Source organism: Athene noctua, chromosome Z, assembly GCF_965140245.1.
Source record: "Athene noctua chromosome Z, bAthNoc1.hap1.1, whole genome shotgun sequence".
NCBI classification, from domain to species: domain Eukaryota; kingdom Metazoa; phylum Chordata; class Aves; order Strigiformes; family Strigidae; genus Athene; species Athene noctua.
Genome location: NC_134077.1, coordinates 13,298,803 through 13,318,629, shown reverse-complemented (window position 1 = coordinate 13,318,629; position 19,827 = coordinate 13,298,803). Strand labels below are relative to the sequence as shown.

General features: G+C 39.3%; 1 protein-coding gene across 1 annotated transcript in view; it reads left to right on the top strand.

Annotated features, from left to right (window-relative positions):
• Nucleotides 1-19,827, top strand: part of ADAMTS12 (ADAM metallopeptidase with thrombospondin type 1 motif 12) — a 171,182-nt gene that overhangs the window by 116,636 nt on the left and 34,719 nt on the right. Inside the window, exons 13-16 of the mRNA XM_074932675.1 lie at nt 1,021-1,154; nt 8,379-8,499; nt 14,222-14,466; nt 15,803-15,944. Of these exons, the coding sequence (XP_074788776.1) occupies nt 1,021-1,154; nt 8,379-8,499; nt 14,222-14,466; nt 15,803-15,944 (642 nt within the window). The remainder of the gene's footprint in view (nt 1-1,020; nt 1,155-8,378; nt 8,500-14,221; nt 14,467-15,802; nt 15,945-19,827) is intronic.

Below are 19,827 nucleotides of genomic sequence, written 5' to 3'. Positions count from 1 at the left end.
CAGTGGATGATTTTTTTTTTTGTCAGAAAGGTCTGGCTTTGCTGGAGGGTTTCTGGGAATTAATATAAGGGAAGAGATTATATCTGTCTTTGCTTTGACCCTGGTTTCAGTTCTAATTCGTCTTTTGTGTACACAACTTATCAAATTTGTGACCTTTGGCTCTCCAAAGCCTCGCTTCAAAATTGCCATTCCCAAGGGCCAGTGTCTGTGAGGCAGGGCACTGCATGTTTGGCACTTCTTACCCCTTGGATGGAATAGACTAATGCTGGTCCATTGCAGAAAATCTTGTTTCAGAGACCCACTGATTGCTTTTGCCACAGCTTATCTCTTCACTGTTGCTTCTGTGCACATCTATCCAAGAGCAGCCTGGGTCTGTCTGACCCAGCAATGTTATCCCCATTTCATAAGTTGCCAAGCAGGAAAAAGGTCCAGTATTTGAAATAATTTATTAAGTGCCCACAGATAGCTGAAAATAAGCAGTGATGTGACACTTGATTGACATGGAGAAGATCAGAAGCAAACATTTGACTGGTCTCTAAGGAGACTGGCAGCAGTGATAAGTAGTTATAAATTACCTCTGAAATCTTAGTCATCAGCTAATGGAAAACTGTTGCTTGTCAGTGTCCTTGGCAATCTCACCCCCAGGTTGCTCCTTTCCCCTCACTAATGAAGTTGGTTTTGCTGGTTTCCCATCCCTTTCTTCATCACAGCTGACAGCCTCATTACTGCTTGACTCAGCAAGCTGGTTGTTAATGCGCCAGCAACAGAGAACGTGGAGGTGTGAGGGCACCAGCCTCCAGCTGCTTCCTAGAAGTCCACAAGTGGCATTTATCAGGCCTGTGTCACTCTGTTAGCAGTACAACCCTGGCTCTGCTCACTGCTTCTGATTAGGCCATTTCTGTGAAATGCCAGGGAAAGTAAGTGGATGGTGCAGAAAAAACATACTGTCATTCCCTGTCCATTATACTTCAATGTCCTGCTGAAGTATTTTCGGAGAAAGTATCTTTGTTTTCCTTTCAGCAAACCCCTGTGAGCTCCACTGTCGCCCAATAGATGGCCATTTTTCAGAGAAGATGCTTGATGCAGTTACTGATGGTACTCCTTGCTTTGAAGGAAGGCACAGCCGAGATATCTGTATTAATGGCATGTGTAAGGTATTGGGTATGTTTGCATGTTTCTTTCTCTACGATTTTATTTTATAAAATTACAGGAAAGTGTTTAACACTTTTTGAGTATCAAGGCCAAGTACTCAATTTTACCACATATTTAATGATCATGCAAACAAGTTTATAGAAACAGCTTTTCCAAACGGACATGAGTTGTTTCCATCCTTTATAATGAATCCATTAGACTGAGTGCTAATTACTTTGGTACCTTTTAACTCCTCTCTTCTTCCATTATTTTAAAACATCAATTTAAGAAAATATGTTTGTTTCTGATGAGATACTTTCACAAAGGATTTTAGCCTTAGGGTTGTCATTGATGTCACCACTCTGCTTTTTTAATGAAAATGCGGTTTAACATTGCGCATTATGTAGCAGTTCTGAACTAACTTCTAATAGGATGAGATGTTTGGACTTCAGGGCAGTAAAAATTATTTTAGTTTACAACAGTAAATTGAATAAAGCTGTACAATGAGATAACAGGCAAACACAGAGTATATGGTTCAATAATGTTTTGTTTATTGAAGAAGTATAAAGTTCTCTGCATATTCTGCATGTTGATAGTGGGTTTCCAGGATGTTGTGTGTGTTTGTGCCATTTGAAGGTGTGTTCTGTAAATGCTGTAATGCCCACAGTCATAACATTGGTTTTAATGAATTTCTCATAAATAAAATGAGTACTTGTAGGGGATGTATTTACAAATATGGTTTATTTCTTCAAACTGGGGATTGTCATCCTGTACCCCCTTGAAGGTACAGGATAGCTTTTTTGCCTTTTTATCATATTTGGAAGCAAAAGCAGGACTTGGTGTCTTGTAGAAACTACATTAGTTTACTGTAGGGAGCTTGGGATTGTATGTCCTAAGTCATTAAATCATACAAAAATGCAACTAGAAGCCAACTGTTTTGTCCCTTTACAGAATCATGTTCCTTTTTTGTCATTTTTCAGTCTTTTTCTTAAAGACTTACAGTGATGGAATCTCCAGATTTTTAATAGGTCATTAGTATACCCTCTCTGAAGACTTCCTACTTTTAGTACAATGCCAGTGCTTCAGAGAGCAGTAATAAAAGTTTTGTTTTAAGCTTTCCTTCCAGGACATGCATTTGGAAAAGGGAGTTACCAAGGACCTGCTCAAATTCACAGTGACGAGATCCTGCTTGACTTTGCTGAGAGCCAGGATGGTCCTTTTAACTATGATGGTAAAGATCTGACTTGGCCTTGAGTGGTTCAAGCCAGATGGGAACACATCTTTATCGTATTGAAACATGTAGTGAATGTTATATACCATATCAGCGCTTTTGACCTTCACTTGGAAGAGGCCAAGTGCTAAACTCAGAAGGCTGTCTTTGTGATGTTACACTAATTTTCTGATTTCCAGCCCAGAGAGACTGGGATCACTATGGTTAATTTTAGTTTCCATATGCTTTCTGTATTGAACCTTGCCTGTGATAGTTTAAATTTATACCTATTTCATAAACAGCAAAACTTAATTAATCAGAAGTGATAGATCAGAGGTGAAAGGAAAGCTAATTCTAATTGCAGTTTGTAGATACTAGATATACTTCAGCATTAATAGTGCTGGGGACTCAAAGTCTTTCTAAAAATTTCCTTCAAGATATTAGTGCTATCATAAATACAGTTTTGTCAGAATTTCTAATGTTGACTACTGCTTCACATCTTCTGACAAACAAGTTTAATTGAAGTCAGAATCATGGAGTGAACAATATAATCATGCAACCACCACAAGTGAATCCAAATGATGAATAGGTAACCCAAATAGCTCACATATCTGAAAGAGAGTGAGCTTTTATCAGAAATAGGTACCTTGCATAACACTTGAGGAGAAGGTTTTTCAAGCATCTCTGTATAATTCACTAGTATTTTAGACCAGCTAGTTAAACACTAACACATACATTACAGGTCATGGTGAATAAATCTGGTAATGAATTTAAAATAAATAGTCTGGTTCATCATTCTTGTACTCCTGTAGCAACCATGTTGCTAATGATGTGAAAAAGTTCACAAAATTGGTGGCGATGTCTGTTAAAGTCCTGTTCTGGTTTTCGGTACTATATTTCTCAAGAGCACATTTGTTCTGAGTACTAAAATAACTCTTCTTTTAGGTCTGAAATGGAGCAAAAAGTTAAAATGGTGAGATGTTGTACATTAGATCCACTGTCCATAGCATTCACATGTGGTTAGTGTGCAGAGTAGCTATTTTTTAACAACCAAGTTCAGACATTTCCTGGTGGATATGTCAAAACAAGATAGATAGACTCAGGTTCAATCAATAATTCAGTCTCCTAAATTAATCTGACTTCAGTCTGATTTTGCGGTTTGCCATGGTTTTGTTCAGAGCAGTCAGAGAAATTGGTCTTACCTTGGTTGCTAAATGTGGATTGAGATGCCTGATTTTAGCTACCGGAGGTATACTGGATGCTTTCCTAGCCTCCATGGCAAAGCCATAATGTGCATCTTCAAGTGGGAATTATGGACAGACACTAGCACTGATTCACTTGATCCTTGCAATCGGTCCAAAATACGTGTCCTACTTTTTCAGAAGTGGTGTTTATGCCTCAGTGTAGAAGGAAGCCTTACCAGTGAGGTGTTGTTGGAATGGTATTTCTCTGGAACTTGCCTCCTCAATTCAAAGATAAGCTAGAATTGTTAACTCATTTGAGGGCCTGGTGTATAAAAATAGCTGGGTCCTCTCAACTTAGTCCTTACACAGAACAGGAGTTCCCCAAACACATGTAATGCTGTTACATCACTCAGTGCTGAAACAAGTGATTGCAAGGGGGGATCTCAAAACTACATGCCTGCAGTTGCAACCATGTTTTGTTCCAGGTGGTGCTAATAAGTAGATGAGAGATACAGTCCCCTTAATCCTTTTATTGTGTTTACACCTAGCCTGGCCTTCCTTCATGTACCTTTTTAGACCCCCTCCTGTCATGATATCTGACTTACAAACAGCTTTGAGTGGAGGGAATCAACAAGAGCTGTCAGTAATTTAATCTCAAATAATCAAGATATACCATGACTAGTTTGCTATTTAACCGTATTGCTCTGCACTCATCCTTTGAGTGCCACTTTTTCTGTTTATTTAGAAGATCTTTAAAGCACATGTTCTATCTTCCTGCGTTTAAATTAGACATCACAAGTGCACTCTAATTCTTACTAGAGCAGTCACTCACTCCCTCAGTGTTAATAAGCAAAGATACTGCCACCAGAGTATGTTTGTTGAGCACTGACATATACATGATTGACGAGTTTGGTTAAATACAAGCCATGGCGTCATCTAAAAGTGAAAGCTTACATGGTGTACGCACTGAGAGTGTGCAGACACTGAGAGTAGAGGACCTGGCATCTCTGCTGTTTTCTAGCAAGCATTCATCTTTGAACAGAATTTTAATAGGCTTAGGTGACCATCAGTCATGCAAATCTGTGAGCTGTTCTCTGTGGTAATTCACAATTGTTATGTTGAGAGGCTAACATTGTATTGGAGAATTACACAGCTGTGTAGTACTAGGGAGAAAAATGGGGTTTTTCTCTTGCTGAAAAGCAGCTTACACGTCTCAGACTTTTTGTAGTAGCTTTACTACCTCTCACTGTGGTTCAATCTCCTCCCACTGCTACCCCAACAGGACATTGATTCAGACCCATCTAGACTAATTATAAGAGAAACAGACACATCAGGACACATTTCTAACCATTCAAGGTAATGTCATGGCCAACATGACGTGAACATGATTTCTTTATTTGGAGACCAGTGGGGGAGAGAAACGGAAGGAGGAGCCTAAAAGCACAATGTAACATCCACGTAACTGAAATTCAGGCAATATATCCGGGCTGTACACACCTTCAGTGGCAGCAAGGACTTTTTGTATCTGCCCCCCACTGCCAATCTGTCACAAAAGTTTCTCCCTCTGGAAGTGGCAAAAGGGTAATATCTCTGGCTATTTTCCCCTTAGTCACTGAGCAGCAGGAAAGAAATTGTTTCTCCTTTGTGTGGTGCAGCCAGGAAATTCAGGCCATTATTTCTGCCTCTGCACTGTGTGCTGGGACCAGAAATAAAGCTAGTCTCAGGTGCATCAGAAAGGCTCTTGTTAAATGGGGCAATGGCAGAGGGCTGCATAGGTGGATGCTGATTTGTGCTGCACATGCTACGGCACACAGTGGTTGCTGTAGCATAGCATGTTTCACTGGCAGAGGGTGCACATGGACATATGTGTGCAAAAGAACAGACCCTAATTGCTGCTGATTTTCTTCTTGTTCTATAACCTGCATTCATTCTCCAGATCTCTTTTAACAGGCAGAAATTTGAGGCACATTATCTAAGGCAGTTTTAGAAAATGTGGCTACTGCATATTGAGAAAAACCAAAAGAATGAGGAAGGCAAGTAAAATGGAGGAGGAAGAATCCAGGAATTAATCTAATGGATGACAAAAATAATGTGATATTCACTAGAGCAGGAGAGTAAAATATGGCCTGGAAATTAAAGTTCATGTAAATGTACTTTGAGTGAATGCTGGAGCTGTTTGTTATGACACAGAATATACGCTTTGTGATGGTCATTAATGGCCTTATGAGGCCCTGTTGCTAGATATGAAGGTCATTGCACCACCAGCAGCACCCCAGAGCTAGAGAATAAAATGAAAACTTTATTTACTGTGACACAGTAAATTGCCTGCTCTGCCACAATTGTCTGCAGTGCCCCATCCTCGGGGATCCCTGCACCCCACCCTGCTGCACGTAATAGGTAAGACTGTGATGTCTGATCAGATACAAACTATGTTTCAAATATCAGAAAAGAAACAAAATACAAGCTTCTGTGGTTATAACTGAAGGGGACAAAGAGATTCCCTTCATGTCATAGTGATGTTGTATTTTGATGTCATGTATGTGCTGCTAAAGGAAATGTATAGCCAAGTGTTAAAGATCTGAGCTGATTCTGGGTGAGCTGACACAGAGTACAGCCCACACAGAGACACTAATTGGCACCCCAAAGGCAGGAAAGTGATGATGCTGTGGTGTTGCTACTGCGTTCATTTGCTAGTGCCAGTGCAGTAGTTCAGGACTAATTTATTCAGCACTTGGGAATTTTTACTCTACATGGTACTCACAGTGATGTTCATTTCAAGATGTCTGATTGACAGCCTGAACTAGATAAACTACTTCTGGGTGCAGCCACTCAAACAAGCATGAACAGTAGGTAAAGATGAACAGAAACCTTTGCAAGAACATGCATTTTCTACCAGCAAATCATTTGGCAAAAGTGAGACAATTTGAAGACAAGTAATTTTTTTAAGAAGTTCAAAAGAGAAGCTCCAAAACGCTCATTAATAATATTTTATAACAGCAGAACATGACGTGCAAGTGTTCCATTTCCAGATTTTCCCCAACTTTCAGTTTAATAGTGCATATATACATAGAATAGAAAATAAACTGCAACTTTCAGGACTCCCCAGAGAGGCTGGTTACTTCTCTGGTCTAATAATAAATCTGATAACAATTACTTTACTAATTGTGTGTAGATGTTTAATAAATGTACTAATAGTACAGTAAATATACCACAGAAGGTATCTTTGTAAGAAAATAGCTACACACCTACATCTTTAAATTCTTAGAAAGCATTAAATATAAACCACAGTGCATCTGTAGGTAGCAGGTGAAGAGTCAGATCTGAACTCTTGGCAAGATAAAGAAGCATCCTGCACTTATCGCAGTGGCATCTATGTACTTTGAATACTTCATTAAATCCATCTTTGATCAAATAGCTACATGCTTGGAGGCAAAAACCTCCTTAATATGTGCTTATCTCTGTAACATTCTGGTACTGCTCATAAACATGTCCTCGGTGCCAAGATGTGTCGGTGTGAAAGACATTACAAAACATTCACTTTTTTGAAAGTATTCTTTGCTGAAAGGAGTTAGAAGCTGAGGCTGCTGCAAAACCTTCTGCCATGACCATTGTTTTTCAGAGCAGGTATCAAAGGTGCTGGCTAAGAGCTGGCATTAAGTGATGGATGAGTCTTTTTCTGAATCCTCTGTAAAAATGCAAGTGACATGGTTTAACACCATTTGTAACTTGAGGCATTTCCTTGCTTCCATTTTTGCAGTTTCTCTAGCTTTTCATTAAATCACTGGCACATAGAGGAAAAGTTCAGGTGTTTCTGAGCTGAAAATGATGGAAAAATGTTAGAGAATGCAGGAGCCTTTATACCTAGATTAGTCTAATAGATAGATTTTCCTGTCAGAAGCTTACAGCAGCTGATGTACTGAAGGTAAAATAAGATCAGTATCAAGATAGGGGTTACCCAGATTTTCATACATCAAGAGGGTGTTAGAGGAGTTGGCAGGTATTGCACCTGAGAGCTTATTTTGAGAAAAATTTGCTGAGAAAAACCTTACATACCACCAGACTTATGGCTATTCATCTATATCACAGGCCTCCAAATACCTTTGATACTGTTAACAACTAGTGAGTGCTGGATGTTAGGTCATGTTCTCCAACCTTGCTAGTTTTTAAAGAGATGCAAAAGCCACCCCAAAAACAAATCAAGATTTTGTTGAAGTTTAAAGGCATTAATACAGAATTTTTTGCTTGGTCAAGGAAGAAGTTTTGTCCTGACTCAGTATGAATAAATTTTTCTCTCACTTTCTCCCTGTAGCAAGCATGAACTGGAAAATCAGTCTTTACCAGAACTTTATCTTGACCCATTCCTCCGTGCTGACAAGCTGGAGAAGCAGCTATCATGGGTATACAACTTCATGCCTGCTGAGGAGTTTCTTTACAAGGGGATTTGACTGCCGTAGAGGTTCTGTACTGTCTGACAGCCACAGAAAGCTGACACAGAGATTTCAGTTGTTACTGCATTGTATTCCTGGGAATAAGAAAGCAGACACAAATCGTAGATGTATTGGCCAATTCTAGATGTTGAGGCCATCTTGGTGGCACGTTTCCATCTCTGTATGTTTCATGAGGTGGTAGTTTGTTGCTTCTTTGGTTGTTTTTCACCTTCATATAATACACATGAGTTTGACTTAGATATATCAACATCCACTATTAGTTTGTTTATATAGGATATCTACTCTTCCATAGAGGTGATTTTCCCCCTTCTCAGGAGAGCAGAGTACACTGAAGGCAGTGATAAATGAGCTCTGAGTATTTCACTGTGGAGGCCACACTTATTCTGAAACTGTTTTTCCTTCTAGGCTGTTGGCTGTGATTATGAGATAAATTCCAACGCAACTGAAGACCAGTGTGGAGTTTGTCTGGGAGATGGCTCTGCTTGTCATACAGTGAAGATGATGTTCAATCAAAGTGAAGGATTTGGTAAAATGGGTTCTTCTTTTAAACTCTTCAGTTAGTGAAGTAATTTCTTTGCATGAAAAGGATTAAGTACTTACAGCAAACTGGGTGATCAATCTGTGTAGGGAATTGTAAATGGATATTTCACATTGAATCACACTTCTGCCAGAAAAGATCTGTGATCAGTGCTTTTTAAGTTCACCTTGTCTAATAAAAATTATGTCAGAGACCAACAGGCATTATTCAAGTTAGACAGATAATAATAAAACCCAAAATTACAAAATTAATGTAATTTACCATCTTGGAAAATCTGGTCCAAATCTGGACAGTGTAAAGCACCAAAAAAAATGCTAGAGTGAGTGGTTTTGCAATTTATTTCTAAGCCAATACTGTTGGCTCTGGTGACCATGTGCCACCTCTTCCCCATGCAGAACTCTGCACTTCTGGTTGCTCTAAAACTTTTCTGTGTGATGCCTGTGGCTTAGAAGGGGAGAAAAGTAACTCCCTGTAGAGTTAAGTGAATCAGCACTTGGAGGACTGAGCCTTTCTTTACTGATGGCTCTGAGACATTCAGGCTTTAAGTTGCCTTGTGTGGAATGAATAGGAGAGAGAGTCTAGAAGAGGGAGTGGGAGACTAAAACTGAAGGAGAACCATGTTGGTGAGCTAGAGGTGGAAATGACAGCCAGGATGAACAGCTTTGAATGGGAAACCTGGACAGGAGGGGTACAGGTGAGAAGGCCCTCACTGAAGCATGTGCTTAGAGCAAAGCCTGTCTGTGAAGAAAGAGGCTGGTGCAGAGGTGAGACATCTCAAGAGCAATAATTGGTACCATGCTAGTGAGGAGGGAGAAACTGTGGTGAGGATGTGGCTTTGGCTGGCTTTTAGGTTTGTGTATTTTTTTCAGAAAATAATTCTTACTTGCACAAAAATGGTTTGTGCTAATAATTTAAACCTGGTTTGATAAGATTTTCCAAAGTTTGGGGGGAAAGCCCTTTTAATGTTTCAGGTTTTTTCCTGTACTTGGATTTGCTTTCCTTCATCCTGTATCCAACAGGGGAACTGTGAAGGTGCCTGCAACCATGCAGCAGTGCAGGTTGTTTATGTGTGTGAGACTTACAAATGAAAATCTAGAGCCCTCTCTCCTCCAGTACTACTGTAATCAGCCAGCCTGTCATCTTTTGCTTCTGCTGCTCTAAAATTCACTCTGCCTTTGACTGAGTGGGGGTTTTCCAAGGCTGCAGATGATGTGAAGTTTATTTTCAAATAATAGTTTTACTAAAAAGATCTAGTGCTGTAACACATGGGAGGATAAGTGCCTCTTATTTTAATAAGGAAAAGTGTCAGGAAAGGTAGAAGCTCTTCAACTTTAAAGACAATTTGTGGATCTCGCTGATGTTCACAGGTGTTAAACTAAGCATAGGACAATGGTTTTGTTCACAGTGTCTGGCTTCCTGTCTCTGACAAGTGCTGTAGTGTTCTGTTCTGTGATTCTGTGTTCTGTCTTGCAGTACAGGTTTACGGCAGAGTGACTACTGAACAATTTATGTAAACATAAAAACTTCAGGCTCATAAATCAGTATAGATAACAAAACTGGACCAAAGCATGCTGCCTGTCACTGGCAAGAAAGATTTGAAGAGTTTTTTCTGTGTTTAATGGCACAGAGAAATACAAAATCAAAGCTAATATATTTTGATTTAAAGCTTTACTCAGAACCTAAGTCCAGCAGGGCCTTTCTTCGGTCTGGTGCTGCAGCAATGAGTATTCTGTCTGCAGGTTGACTAAGGTGCGAGGTCAGACTAATGAAATACTAGAAGACAGTTTTAATAATTCAGCCTTTCACTGCAGGGCAGGGGGATCAGTTTTACCTTAAGTCTTCCTGCCTCATGTTCAAATAGAAAAGTTTTAAAATGTGTATTATTACTTGAATTTTTTGTCTTTTCTGTGGATGCAAAAAATGGGAATACTGGTCCAGGGGCTCCCAACACAGCCACAGGAATGGCAACATCATCTGTGTCATGGATTCCATTAGAGTTTCATGGTGGAAAACAAATCAGAGGTCAGATGTGCACAAATGGTCTTAGCTGTTGACACTAATATTAGCAAGTACCTGGTCTGCACCTTGTTTTCAGGAGCTTTGTCTGAAAGTCATTTAAGTTGTTTCAGCTGAACTCTTATGGCAAAAAGGTTGCAACATGAGCAGCACATTGAAAAGCAAGGTCTAGGCCTGAGAAAAGAAGTCATAAGCTCTTCTGTTGTGAAGGTAGAAGTCGGCTATTATTTTGAGGTATAGTATTTGAAAGTCAAAATCCCTCTTCTTACCCATGTTGTTGTGATGACTCCAGAGAAGCATTATTGTGTGCAACAGAACGTTTGCAAGGTGTGCAAACTCTTTTGGAAGGAGAAGAAATAGTGCTGCTGAATGAGGAGAAGCAATGGGGTAAGGAGGAGGACTGAGGCATAAGGGACAGGGGTTCAGGACTGTGGCAAGTGCAGGGAGTGTGGAATTAATGGATAACAAAAAGATGGAACAACGTTGCGAGGACCAGACAAAGAGATTTACCTGGGAAGGCAACAGGTGGTGGTCAGAAGGATGGGTAATTGTCCTGTCTTCACCTTTTGTGTGTTTAGGAGGAAATTAATTTTCTGACTTTCTGTAGCAAGTGGATAATGCATTTAAGTTTGTGAAAATTAGGAAATGAGGCACTGTACAAATGGGGTGGAGGTGTCTTACTTTGCCAGCCAGAAGGCAAGATTAGGTGCATGTCACTCCTGTGAAGGGCTGAATTTTAGCGAAGTGATGGGCAAACAAGGAAGCTGTGGCTACTTGCCCTAACCTGGAGGTTTATCCTAGTCCTGTTACCTCCTGAACAACTTGTCTGGGACTGAATCGACGTGTGCCATGGTCTCCCTGCTACCCCTGTTCCTTTTCATGCAAGTGAAGTGGAGACAGAGATCTGGTATGTGCCTGAACCTAGCCCGCAGATGGAGTCTGGACATAGCCACAATACGAATATTGATCTGAGAGACTGGAAGGTCTCACTGGATCCTCACTTAGGAGACTGTCTCTAGACTACAACTTTTTTTCTCATTACCATCACACACTGCAGTGCTCCCTCTGTTCCATGGGAAGGCTGTATGCAACTATACTTTGACTTGCAAACCCGGTATGCCACCAGGAGCCTGTGCTGTATTCCTTGTAATATTCTTGTGGTAGTGCCTAGGGCCTGGCTTAGAGGAAAACTGTGCCTCAGGAACATGTATTTTTAAGAGAGAATCTTACAGATACATTAAACTTGAGAGCAGGGTGGGAGCTGTTGTGATAAGGAGAAATAGCCAGGTCTGATTATCATCTGATCTGCAATACTTTGCTAATCACCTGAGTGAAATTACTCCTTTCTCACAGCAATAGGAAAGGAAACAAGCTCTTCAGTCCTGGTAGAGCTGTGCCTACAATAAGGATTGCATGAATTTATTCATGTACTCTTGTCTGTGCTAGGAGCATATAGATTTAATTTTAATTAAAAGGGGAAAGATTAATAGCATCTGAGAGTTGCCATTTCACAGGTGTATGGTAGTACCCACAATATAGATGCTCCAGGATTTAATGAGCACAGCGTGTAGGCTAGCTGACATTTTGACCGTTATTGAATCAGATCTCTAGATCCTTATCAGATGAAACTGTATAACCAGGAACAATTACATAAACACCATCCACATGATTTTTAAACAAAAATTTATTATGTTGAGTGACAAACTCAAAAGCTTGCTGCTGATTAGCTCCACTTTCAAAAGCAGATACCATTCACTGGGAATTAGTGTGAAGTTCTTGGAAATCAGGAGGTCAAAAACAGGAGGGTCAGGGAGAAGGGAATGTGATAGATTGACCAAATGGTAAAATCTATCATGAGACATTTGCAATACATTTAAAATCAGGTTTATGAGCAACAGCAGGTGATTCAGACAAAAATAATTATACAAAAACTTGAGAGGATACAGATTTTTATGTTACAAAAGAAAGAAAATTGTTTTATTGGTTTTATACTTTGTGCCTTGAACAAATACTATTCTAATTACATACAAAAAGAAACCCTACTGGAAAAGGATACCAACATTGCAAAGCCAAGCTGTCAGGACGTGAGACAATTAAGATTTTCCATGCTGTGTTAATTTGGCCCACTTGTGAGCGTGCCTTCTAATCAAGTCTTTAGTTACAAGATCACACACTGTGTTCATAACACGTCTCCACTGCACTGAATGAATAGAACATTTGGGAGAATCGTTAGACCTTGGTTACTTATAATAGACCTAGATGGCTGGTTTCCTGTAACAGAAGTTACTCAGTAATCATCCAGATTTTATTAATTGGCTTCACTTATGAAAGTCTAAAAAGTTTGGATTTCCGTAGTGGTGGAAAAGGTGACATCCGGAAAACTCTTCCTCTTGAACATTAATTACTTGAAAAATATATATGTAATTATATATTAATAATGTACTAGGAAGGGCCTGATGTAGATTTTTTTTGTACTGTAAGCATCATATGACATTAAAACCAATACTTATCACCCCACCAAGCTCCTGCAAAGAAAATTTAGATGTTAAAGACTTTTGGGCACTTATTTATGACAGCAGGTTTTTGTACAGCATATAAGTACTGGTGGGTAGAAAGTGTTGATACAGAAGATCTCTTAGTATGCCCAGTGTGGTTTATCTCACTTACGTGAGTGAGTAATCAAAGGTGATAAGCTTATTTCACAAGAAAGGTGAATGGGATGTGAGTCTCAGCAGTGTGTGATGAAAACTGGGGAATGACATATGTTCCGGTCTTGAAGTAAACCAGCACAAACTGCAGCTCACGTTCCCAGGGCACTTGCTTGTAGAGCTGTCATCCATCCAATTTCTAAAGCTCAGCCAGGAGCAATAGCAAGAAAGCTATTGGAGTTTGTGTTCAAATTTCTATGTGAACTTCCTATTTTTACAGTGCAGTATCAACAGCAATCTCAGTTCCCTGTAAGGTGAGAAGCACAGAGCCTGGTATCATATACTGCCTGTGGTGCAAACAGAATTCTGTCATAGATGTTCTGGGTTCATTCTTAACACATACACCAAAAATATCTTTTTACAGCTAACTTTTATATGTTAAGAGCTGTTGAACTTTCTTAAGAAAAACAGTAGTTTATAAAAATATGTTCAGCTGATCATAGTAATGTGAGGCATTTAAATAACATTCAGGTTTTTTTGTAGCAAGGCTATCTATGGGAAACAGTCATGGAGAAATTAAGGTACATGGAATCATGTACATACCTGTACACTGGTGACAGATGAAAATATTTCTTGCAGATTGAAAAGACCTTTCCCACAACAGACTGTTAACTTCCTGGGACTCCCTGGCATTTCTCCAGATTACTCACATTGCAGTATGCAAGCGTCCTTGGGTATGGTTATGGAGATGTTGATGCTTATCTGTGGAGTAGATTTCCCTGATGCTGCTCAGAAAATCACTCACTCACATATTCCTTCTAAATGCCGCTGTCATTGCATAAACCCAATGCATATTTGTATTTCTCAGCTGATACTGGAAAATCTGGCTTGGAACATCACACTGTTAACTAACTGAAATACAAGCTCTGTGATAGCACCTTTCTGTGTATTTTTCAAACAAAGCTGGTATTTTAATAATTTTATACGTAACTAAAATGCAATGACATTTTTGTTATTCACCTCCATGAATCTTTATTGTCTCATAGGATATGTTGATATTGGGCTAATTCCAAAAGGTGCAAGGGGAATCAAAGTCATGGAAGTTGCAGAAGCAGGAAATTTCCTTGCTGTGCGAAGCAAAGACCCAGAAAAATATTACCTGAACGGAGGCTTTATCATCCAGTGGAATGGTGAATACAAAGTGGCAGGCACAATATTTCAGTATGACAGAACAGGAGATCTAGAAAATCTCACTGCTCCAGGACCCACCAATGAATCAATATGGATTCAGGTAAATAGGAAATCACTAGCAGAAGCAGAATATGCTGGGGCTCTGAAACCGAGGCTGGAAAAATACACAGATTTGTATATAAACCACTCTATTAACATGTTGTCTTGCAAAAATGAATTGAGCTGGTTTGGAGAGAAATAAACACCTTGCTTGAGAGAGTTGTTCATCTAGTCTGAAAAAAAGATGTCCAGTATCATAGTCTGATGATTATTAAAGGCTGGTATGATCCAGTGCTGCCACTAGGATGGCGATCCTGCCAGCTGTAATTGGTCAGTCCTTTGTCCAAACCTCCTTGTCTCTTGTGACAGCTTAGGCCAACACGTGGCTGTGATGTGAACTAGGCCCAGATGAAAAGTAACTATTTATCATAAAAAAAGACCTGATGTCAGGCTGTGAACAGTGAGAGCTAGGGAAGGCTGACAGAAGTGACAGCTTACACTGAGCAAGAAAATACAGCATTAGATAGATGGATTAATAGCTTATGGTAAGTGAAATGCATCCATTTAGCATCCACTGAGGTTGCTTCCTTTTGTTTCTTTTATGTTGCTTTATAGATTCTAACTTCACTATAATCAGCTTCTGTTAATTCTGCAAAAATAGTTATAAATTGCCCCTTTGTTCTCTGAATATCTTTTTCCTGGCTTGTTTGCCTGTGTATCCACCATACAATTAAAACAAGTATTAGGGGTGTTGATGGGAGCCACTTTCACACTTTGAATGTCTGGTGAGAAGGCACTTCTAATGGATGCTTAATCTTCACTGTCAGTAAAAAGGTCAAGGAAACAATTAGGAGGAAGAGTAGAAGTTCATTGCTGAAGTCTTTTATCCTTTGACCATGTTTTTCTTTTTCTCATCAGCCAAATTTCTTTTTTAATCCACAAACATTGAAAAATAATATTAAACCAGTGTCTGAATAAAGTCTGTAATATTCTGACCTACCAGTTATTTTGTAACAGCTATTTCAGATGGGTAGGGAAATTAAAATTTATAGTGGTGATAGGCAATAGCTCTTAATCAGCAGCACATTTGGCAGTGCCTTGGATGGACTTTGCGTTATCTTTCCTTATTGTCAATAGGATACCAATTATGCTGACCCACTTACTCCCATTTGTGCTTGCAAAACTGAATGGCAAACAACTGTGTCTTAGAAAGATACATATGCCATTGTCGGTGCACAAATGGAATTCTTGCCAGTCTGCTTTTCTGAACTGGTAGTAGGCTCAAAAATAGGCTTGCTTTAAAGCTTGCTGATTCTTCGGTTCTCACACTTAGAAAGCTTTGGGCCAGTAGATTATTAAAATCATAAGTAATTAAATAAACAAAACTCTTTTTCCAGCTACTTTTTCAAGAAACTAACCCCGGAATCAAGTATGAATATACTGTACGTAAAGAAGAAAGTAATGAGAATGAGATTGGAGAGCCAGAGTATTTTTGGCAGTATGGAGACTGGACAGCTTGCAGTGTTACCTGTGGAAGAGGTAATTCCTCACTTCCTTTTTCTATTACTGTTTCTCTTCATTACTGGCAAATACTGTCTTTTAAGTTATCCAGACAGTGTTCTCAAAGACGTAAAGTTCTTTAATCTGCATTTGGTGGGAGAGCAATCACATGATTACAATAATGTGTTTTGGCTTTAAAATAAAATTTTATTAAATTATTTAAGGCAAATAGGCTTCTGTAACACCTGCCATGAAATTCTCAACTTCTCTGAACCAAAATGAAAAACTACAGTTTTCTTTCCTCATGATTTGTTGTCAGTATTGTTCACAATAACCCTACTTCACAGAAATACTAATCTATGACCTACTCTTGTTTCTCTACTGAGTCTCTCCAGTATGTTAACTACAAAAAAATATTCTTAATTTCTGTCCTGTCTTGATAAGTAACAATGCTTTTTGTGCATTTCTCAATAATTAGTTTATTTAAATCAGTCTTGAGAACTTCTGTGTCTTTCCTACTCTCAGTATAATGGCTTGGGGAAAGCTGCAGTTATATTTTTAGTCCTGTGCAGCATGTTGAACCAGACCAGCAGAATGATGACCATGAAGTAGGATCTAACAACAGGTCTAGAAGTTTGCCTTTGGTAACACACAGAAAATGCTAGCAGGAAGACTTTCTTTAAAGTAGTTAATAGATCAATGAGATTAAGTTAAAGCTTGCAGTAAAGCAACAATAATGACAAAGAGACTGAAGGTTTCTTTACAAAAGTAAAGGATTTTATCCGTCCTTTGTGGGAATAATTTTTAAAAGATGAGAAAAATGTTGTGTGTGAAAGGAAGTCTGCACTTGGGGAGAAAAGATTGTAGCCTTCTGTCTAAATTAGTTCCTGAGTTTCACTGGACAGAACAGTCCTGAAGATAGAATGGAAACCTTGTTCTTTGACCAGCTATGTGAAAACTGTACAGAACAGTAGAAGATCAATGTTACAGCTGTTGGACACATAACATGAAATAAGCCTTTTCTCTTTCTAATGCTAGGGTATTGTTGATGTTTTCTGATAATTATTGCTTTCTTTACTTCCCACAATGAAAGAAAAAGAAAAAGAAATGTTCTAACAAATCCAGTTGGGAGTCTAGAAGCAGTGATGATAGCAACTTGTTAATCTTTCCTGTCAGGGAAGACAATGCCTTTTCAGTGGTTCAGACAAAGTACATTGTATGACCTTAATTTTAGAAGATTAAAAGAAGAATTTTAGAACAGTAGTGTAAATTACCCCATCCCTGGTATACAGGGGTATATAATAATTTATTAAAAAATATATATAATGTACATACCATAGAGATATTTACACATCCATATATATATGGTTGTGCAAATATTTGTGTGGTTTGTTTTGTTTTGTTTGGGTTTTTTAGAAGAATCTTTCAACACAAAATGCTGTGTGTTTTCTTTTTAGCTGGGAAAAAAAAGCCAAACAAAACCATTTTCTTTAAATAGGTACCCAAAACAAGTGTTTTGCTTAACTGCATGCTGTATGTTTTAGTTCTAATCCCTAGTTGTGAATAGTGTTTAACGTAGCAATTAGCATGACAACAAAAAGAGGGGGGGAAAGTGTTACTATACTGTTTATTATGTCACTTAGGAGTTTTTTTACTTTAACTGCACTATTCCCCAGAACTGTTTCTCACTAATTATAACCCTGTGTACTACCTTCTGACTAAAGTACTGTGTGACTTTGATTTCTAACTGCTACATGGATTACTTAAATAAAAGGCTGCAGGACATACAGGTTTTTTCAGTTTTTATTTAATAAGTGGCTTCCCCTGTTTACTGTCTTTAGGCTCTTAATATATGTTTCTTGAGCTCATTGGCTTTTTCTTTGCATAAGTAGAAATGTTATGCTTCAGGCAAGACTGTGGACTTACTGACATGAGTTTTCAGGAGAACCAAGAAGTGTATCACAGTTCAAAAACTTTCCCTGTGTCATTTCATGGGTAGGAGAAAAGAAATTAATAGACCCTTTGGTCTCTTCCCTCTTAGATACATACTTTTATAAAAATAACTTAACAGGTCTAAAGGAGAATGTAATCTGCCAATACATGATGCAGTCAGGGTATTGTTACTTCCTGCCCAGAAAAAAAGGGAAACCTTAGTACCAGGCATCACTGCATCACTTGAAGCAGGGGAGCTCTGGTATTACAGTCTGTCTGCAGTTTTCTGCAGGTACACAATGCTTAATCTGGTTGTGCTCTGGGCTGTCTGAATGTGGACCAACTGTACTGTTGTTGTGTTAGCTTGGCACTGATTCTGAGCTGTCTGGCCCTCCTAAGTGCCACACTGGTGCAGTAATACAGCAGGTTTATGCCTGGATGATCAGAGCACAAACACATCAGCAAAAATACCTGGAGCTTTGTTGCGTAAAAGAAAGAGTGTAGCAGCAGGGAAAGTGTATTTGAAAAATGTTAGCTCTCCATCATTATAGAAATTTGGAAACTCTAATCTTGCTACATTTAGCAGGGAATATGGTCATGGTAGTGATTGTTGACCTAGAACCAGAAAGTCTCACATGGTTACGCATTACTGTGGTCTGATCCCCCCAGGTTCAGTTCAGGACCAGGAGGCAGAGTAAAGGCAGAACTGAATGTTCCCAATGTTGCTCAATTGAGCAACACCCTTCTCTGACTTCCACGGAACTTCTGGCTTTGAATGATGAGATTGATTTTATCTGAACATACACTCTGTTTATATTCAGAATTTATTGCCACTGGCAGTAATAGACCTGTTGTGCCAAATCTCAGGCATTTGAAGAGTTTTGAAATGTTTGTAAGATAAAGTGCGTTTAAATAGGCAAGATCATCTTCTGCTGTTGGTGTGCTGCATGACAAGTCTTAATGAAGACAAGCTTTCAGTGGGGGTCAAGAAGATAAGAAAGGTTACATTTATTTAGACTAAATGTAGTGGTAAAATAACCTTCAAGGAATTTTGCAGTTACCGTTTAATAAATAATAAACCAATAGGTTTTCAGGATAAAAGAAGGGGCCAAGAAAGATGAACTACTGAACCATCTTTGACAGCCACAGCCAGTGAAAGAAATTGATCCTTACCTAGAATTTTGGTCTCTTGGCAAGCCTGAACCTGCCTAAAGATCTCATACATGGCCTCTCATCAGGACTGGTCAATATGGTAGCAGTAAATCTGAGGATAATTCGGCCTTTTGTAGCCACAGAGATCAGGACAATGCAAACAAATGCTTCCTGGAGCCAAAAGATTGAAGAGTGGCAAATGGGGCTACAGGCACGGGAATGAGCTGATGCAGGGTGTTACAGAGGCTCTCAAATAAACAACCAACCACCAAAAATTAAAAATTTATTGTCAACACAATTAACCAGCCCTCTGCAGATTACAGGTTCGAATGTCTGTGAGAGGAGAACAGAACAACTTCTTAGGGTTTAACAACAACCCAAAATGTAGAACAGAGCACCGCTCCTTAGGGTTTAATGACAACACAAACCTCTCTGTCCCTCACCTGACAAGTGAGGGCTCTCAACCTCGAGGACCTGCTCAGGGCAGCGTCCCAACCCAAGGCACCTTGAGGAGTTTCCTTGGGCAGCATCCTGACCCAAGGGGAGAGTCCTCGACCGCAGCTGCTGCTCCAGGGGACGAGCTCCAAATGGCCCCCCCAGGGGACTCCGTTTATACCCAGCCGAATCTGATCTGTGGTCAATAGCAGCTCATATTGGCCAAAGGCCCCAACTACCATGAAGCCCCGAGAACAAAGCCCTATGATACATCTCCTTATCCAAGGGAAATGTACCTGGAAAAAGTCCCAGTAATGAATAATGACTTTGTAGAGTGAAGCTGTCCCTTCTCAAAATTAACCCAGGGCAGCTCCCTAGAGATATTTTCCAAAAGATTCTTGGC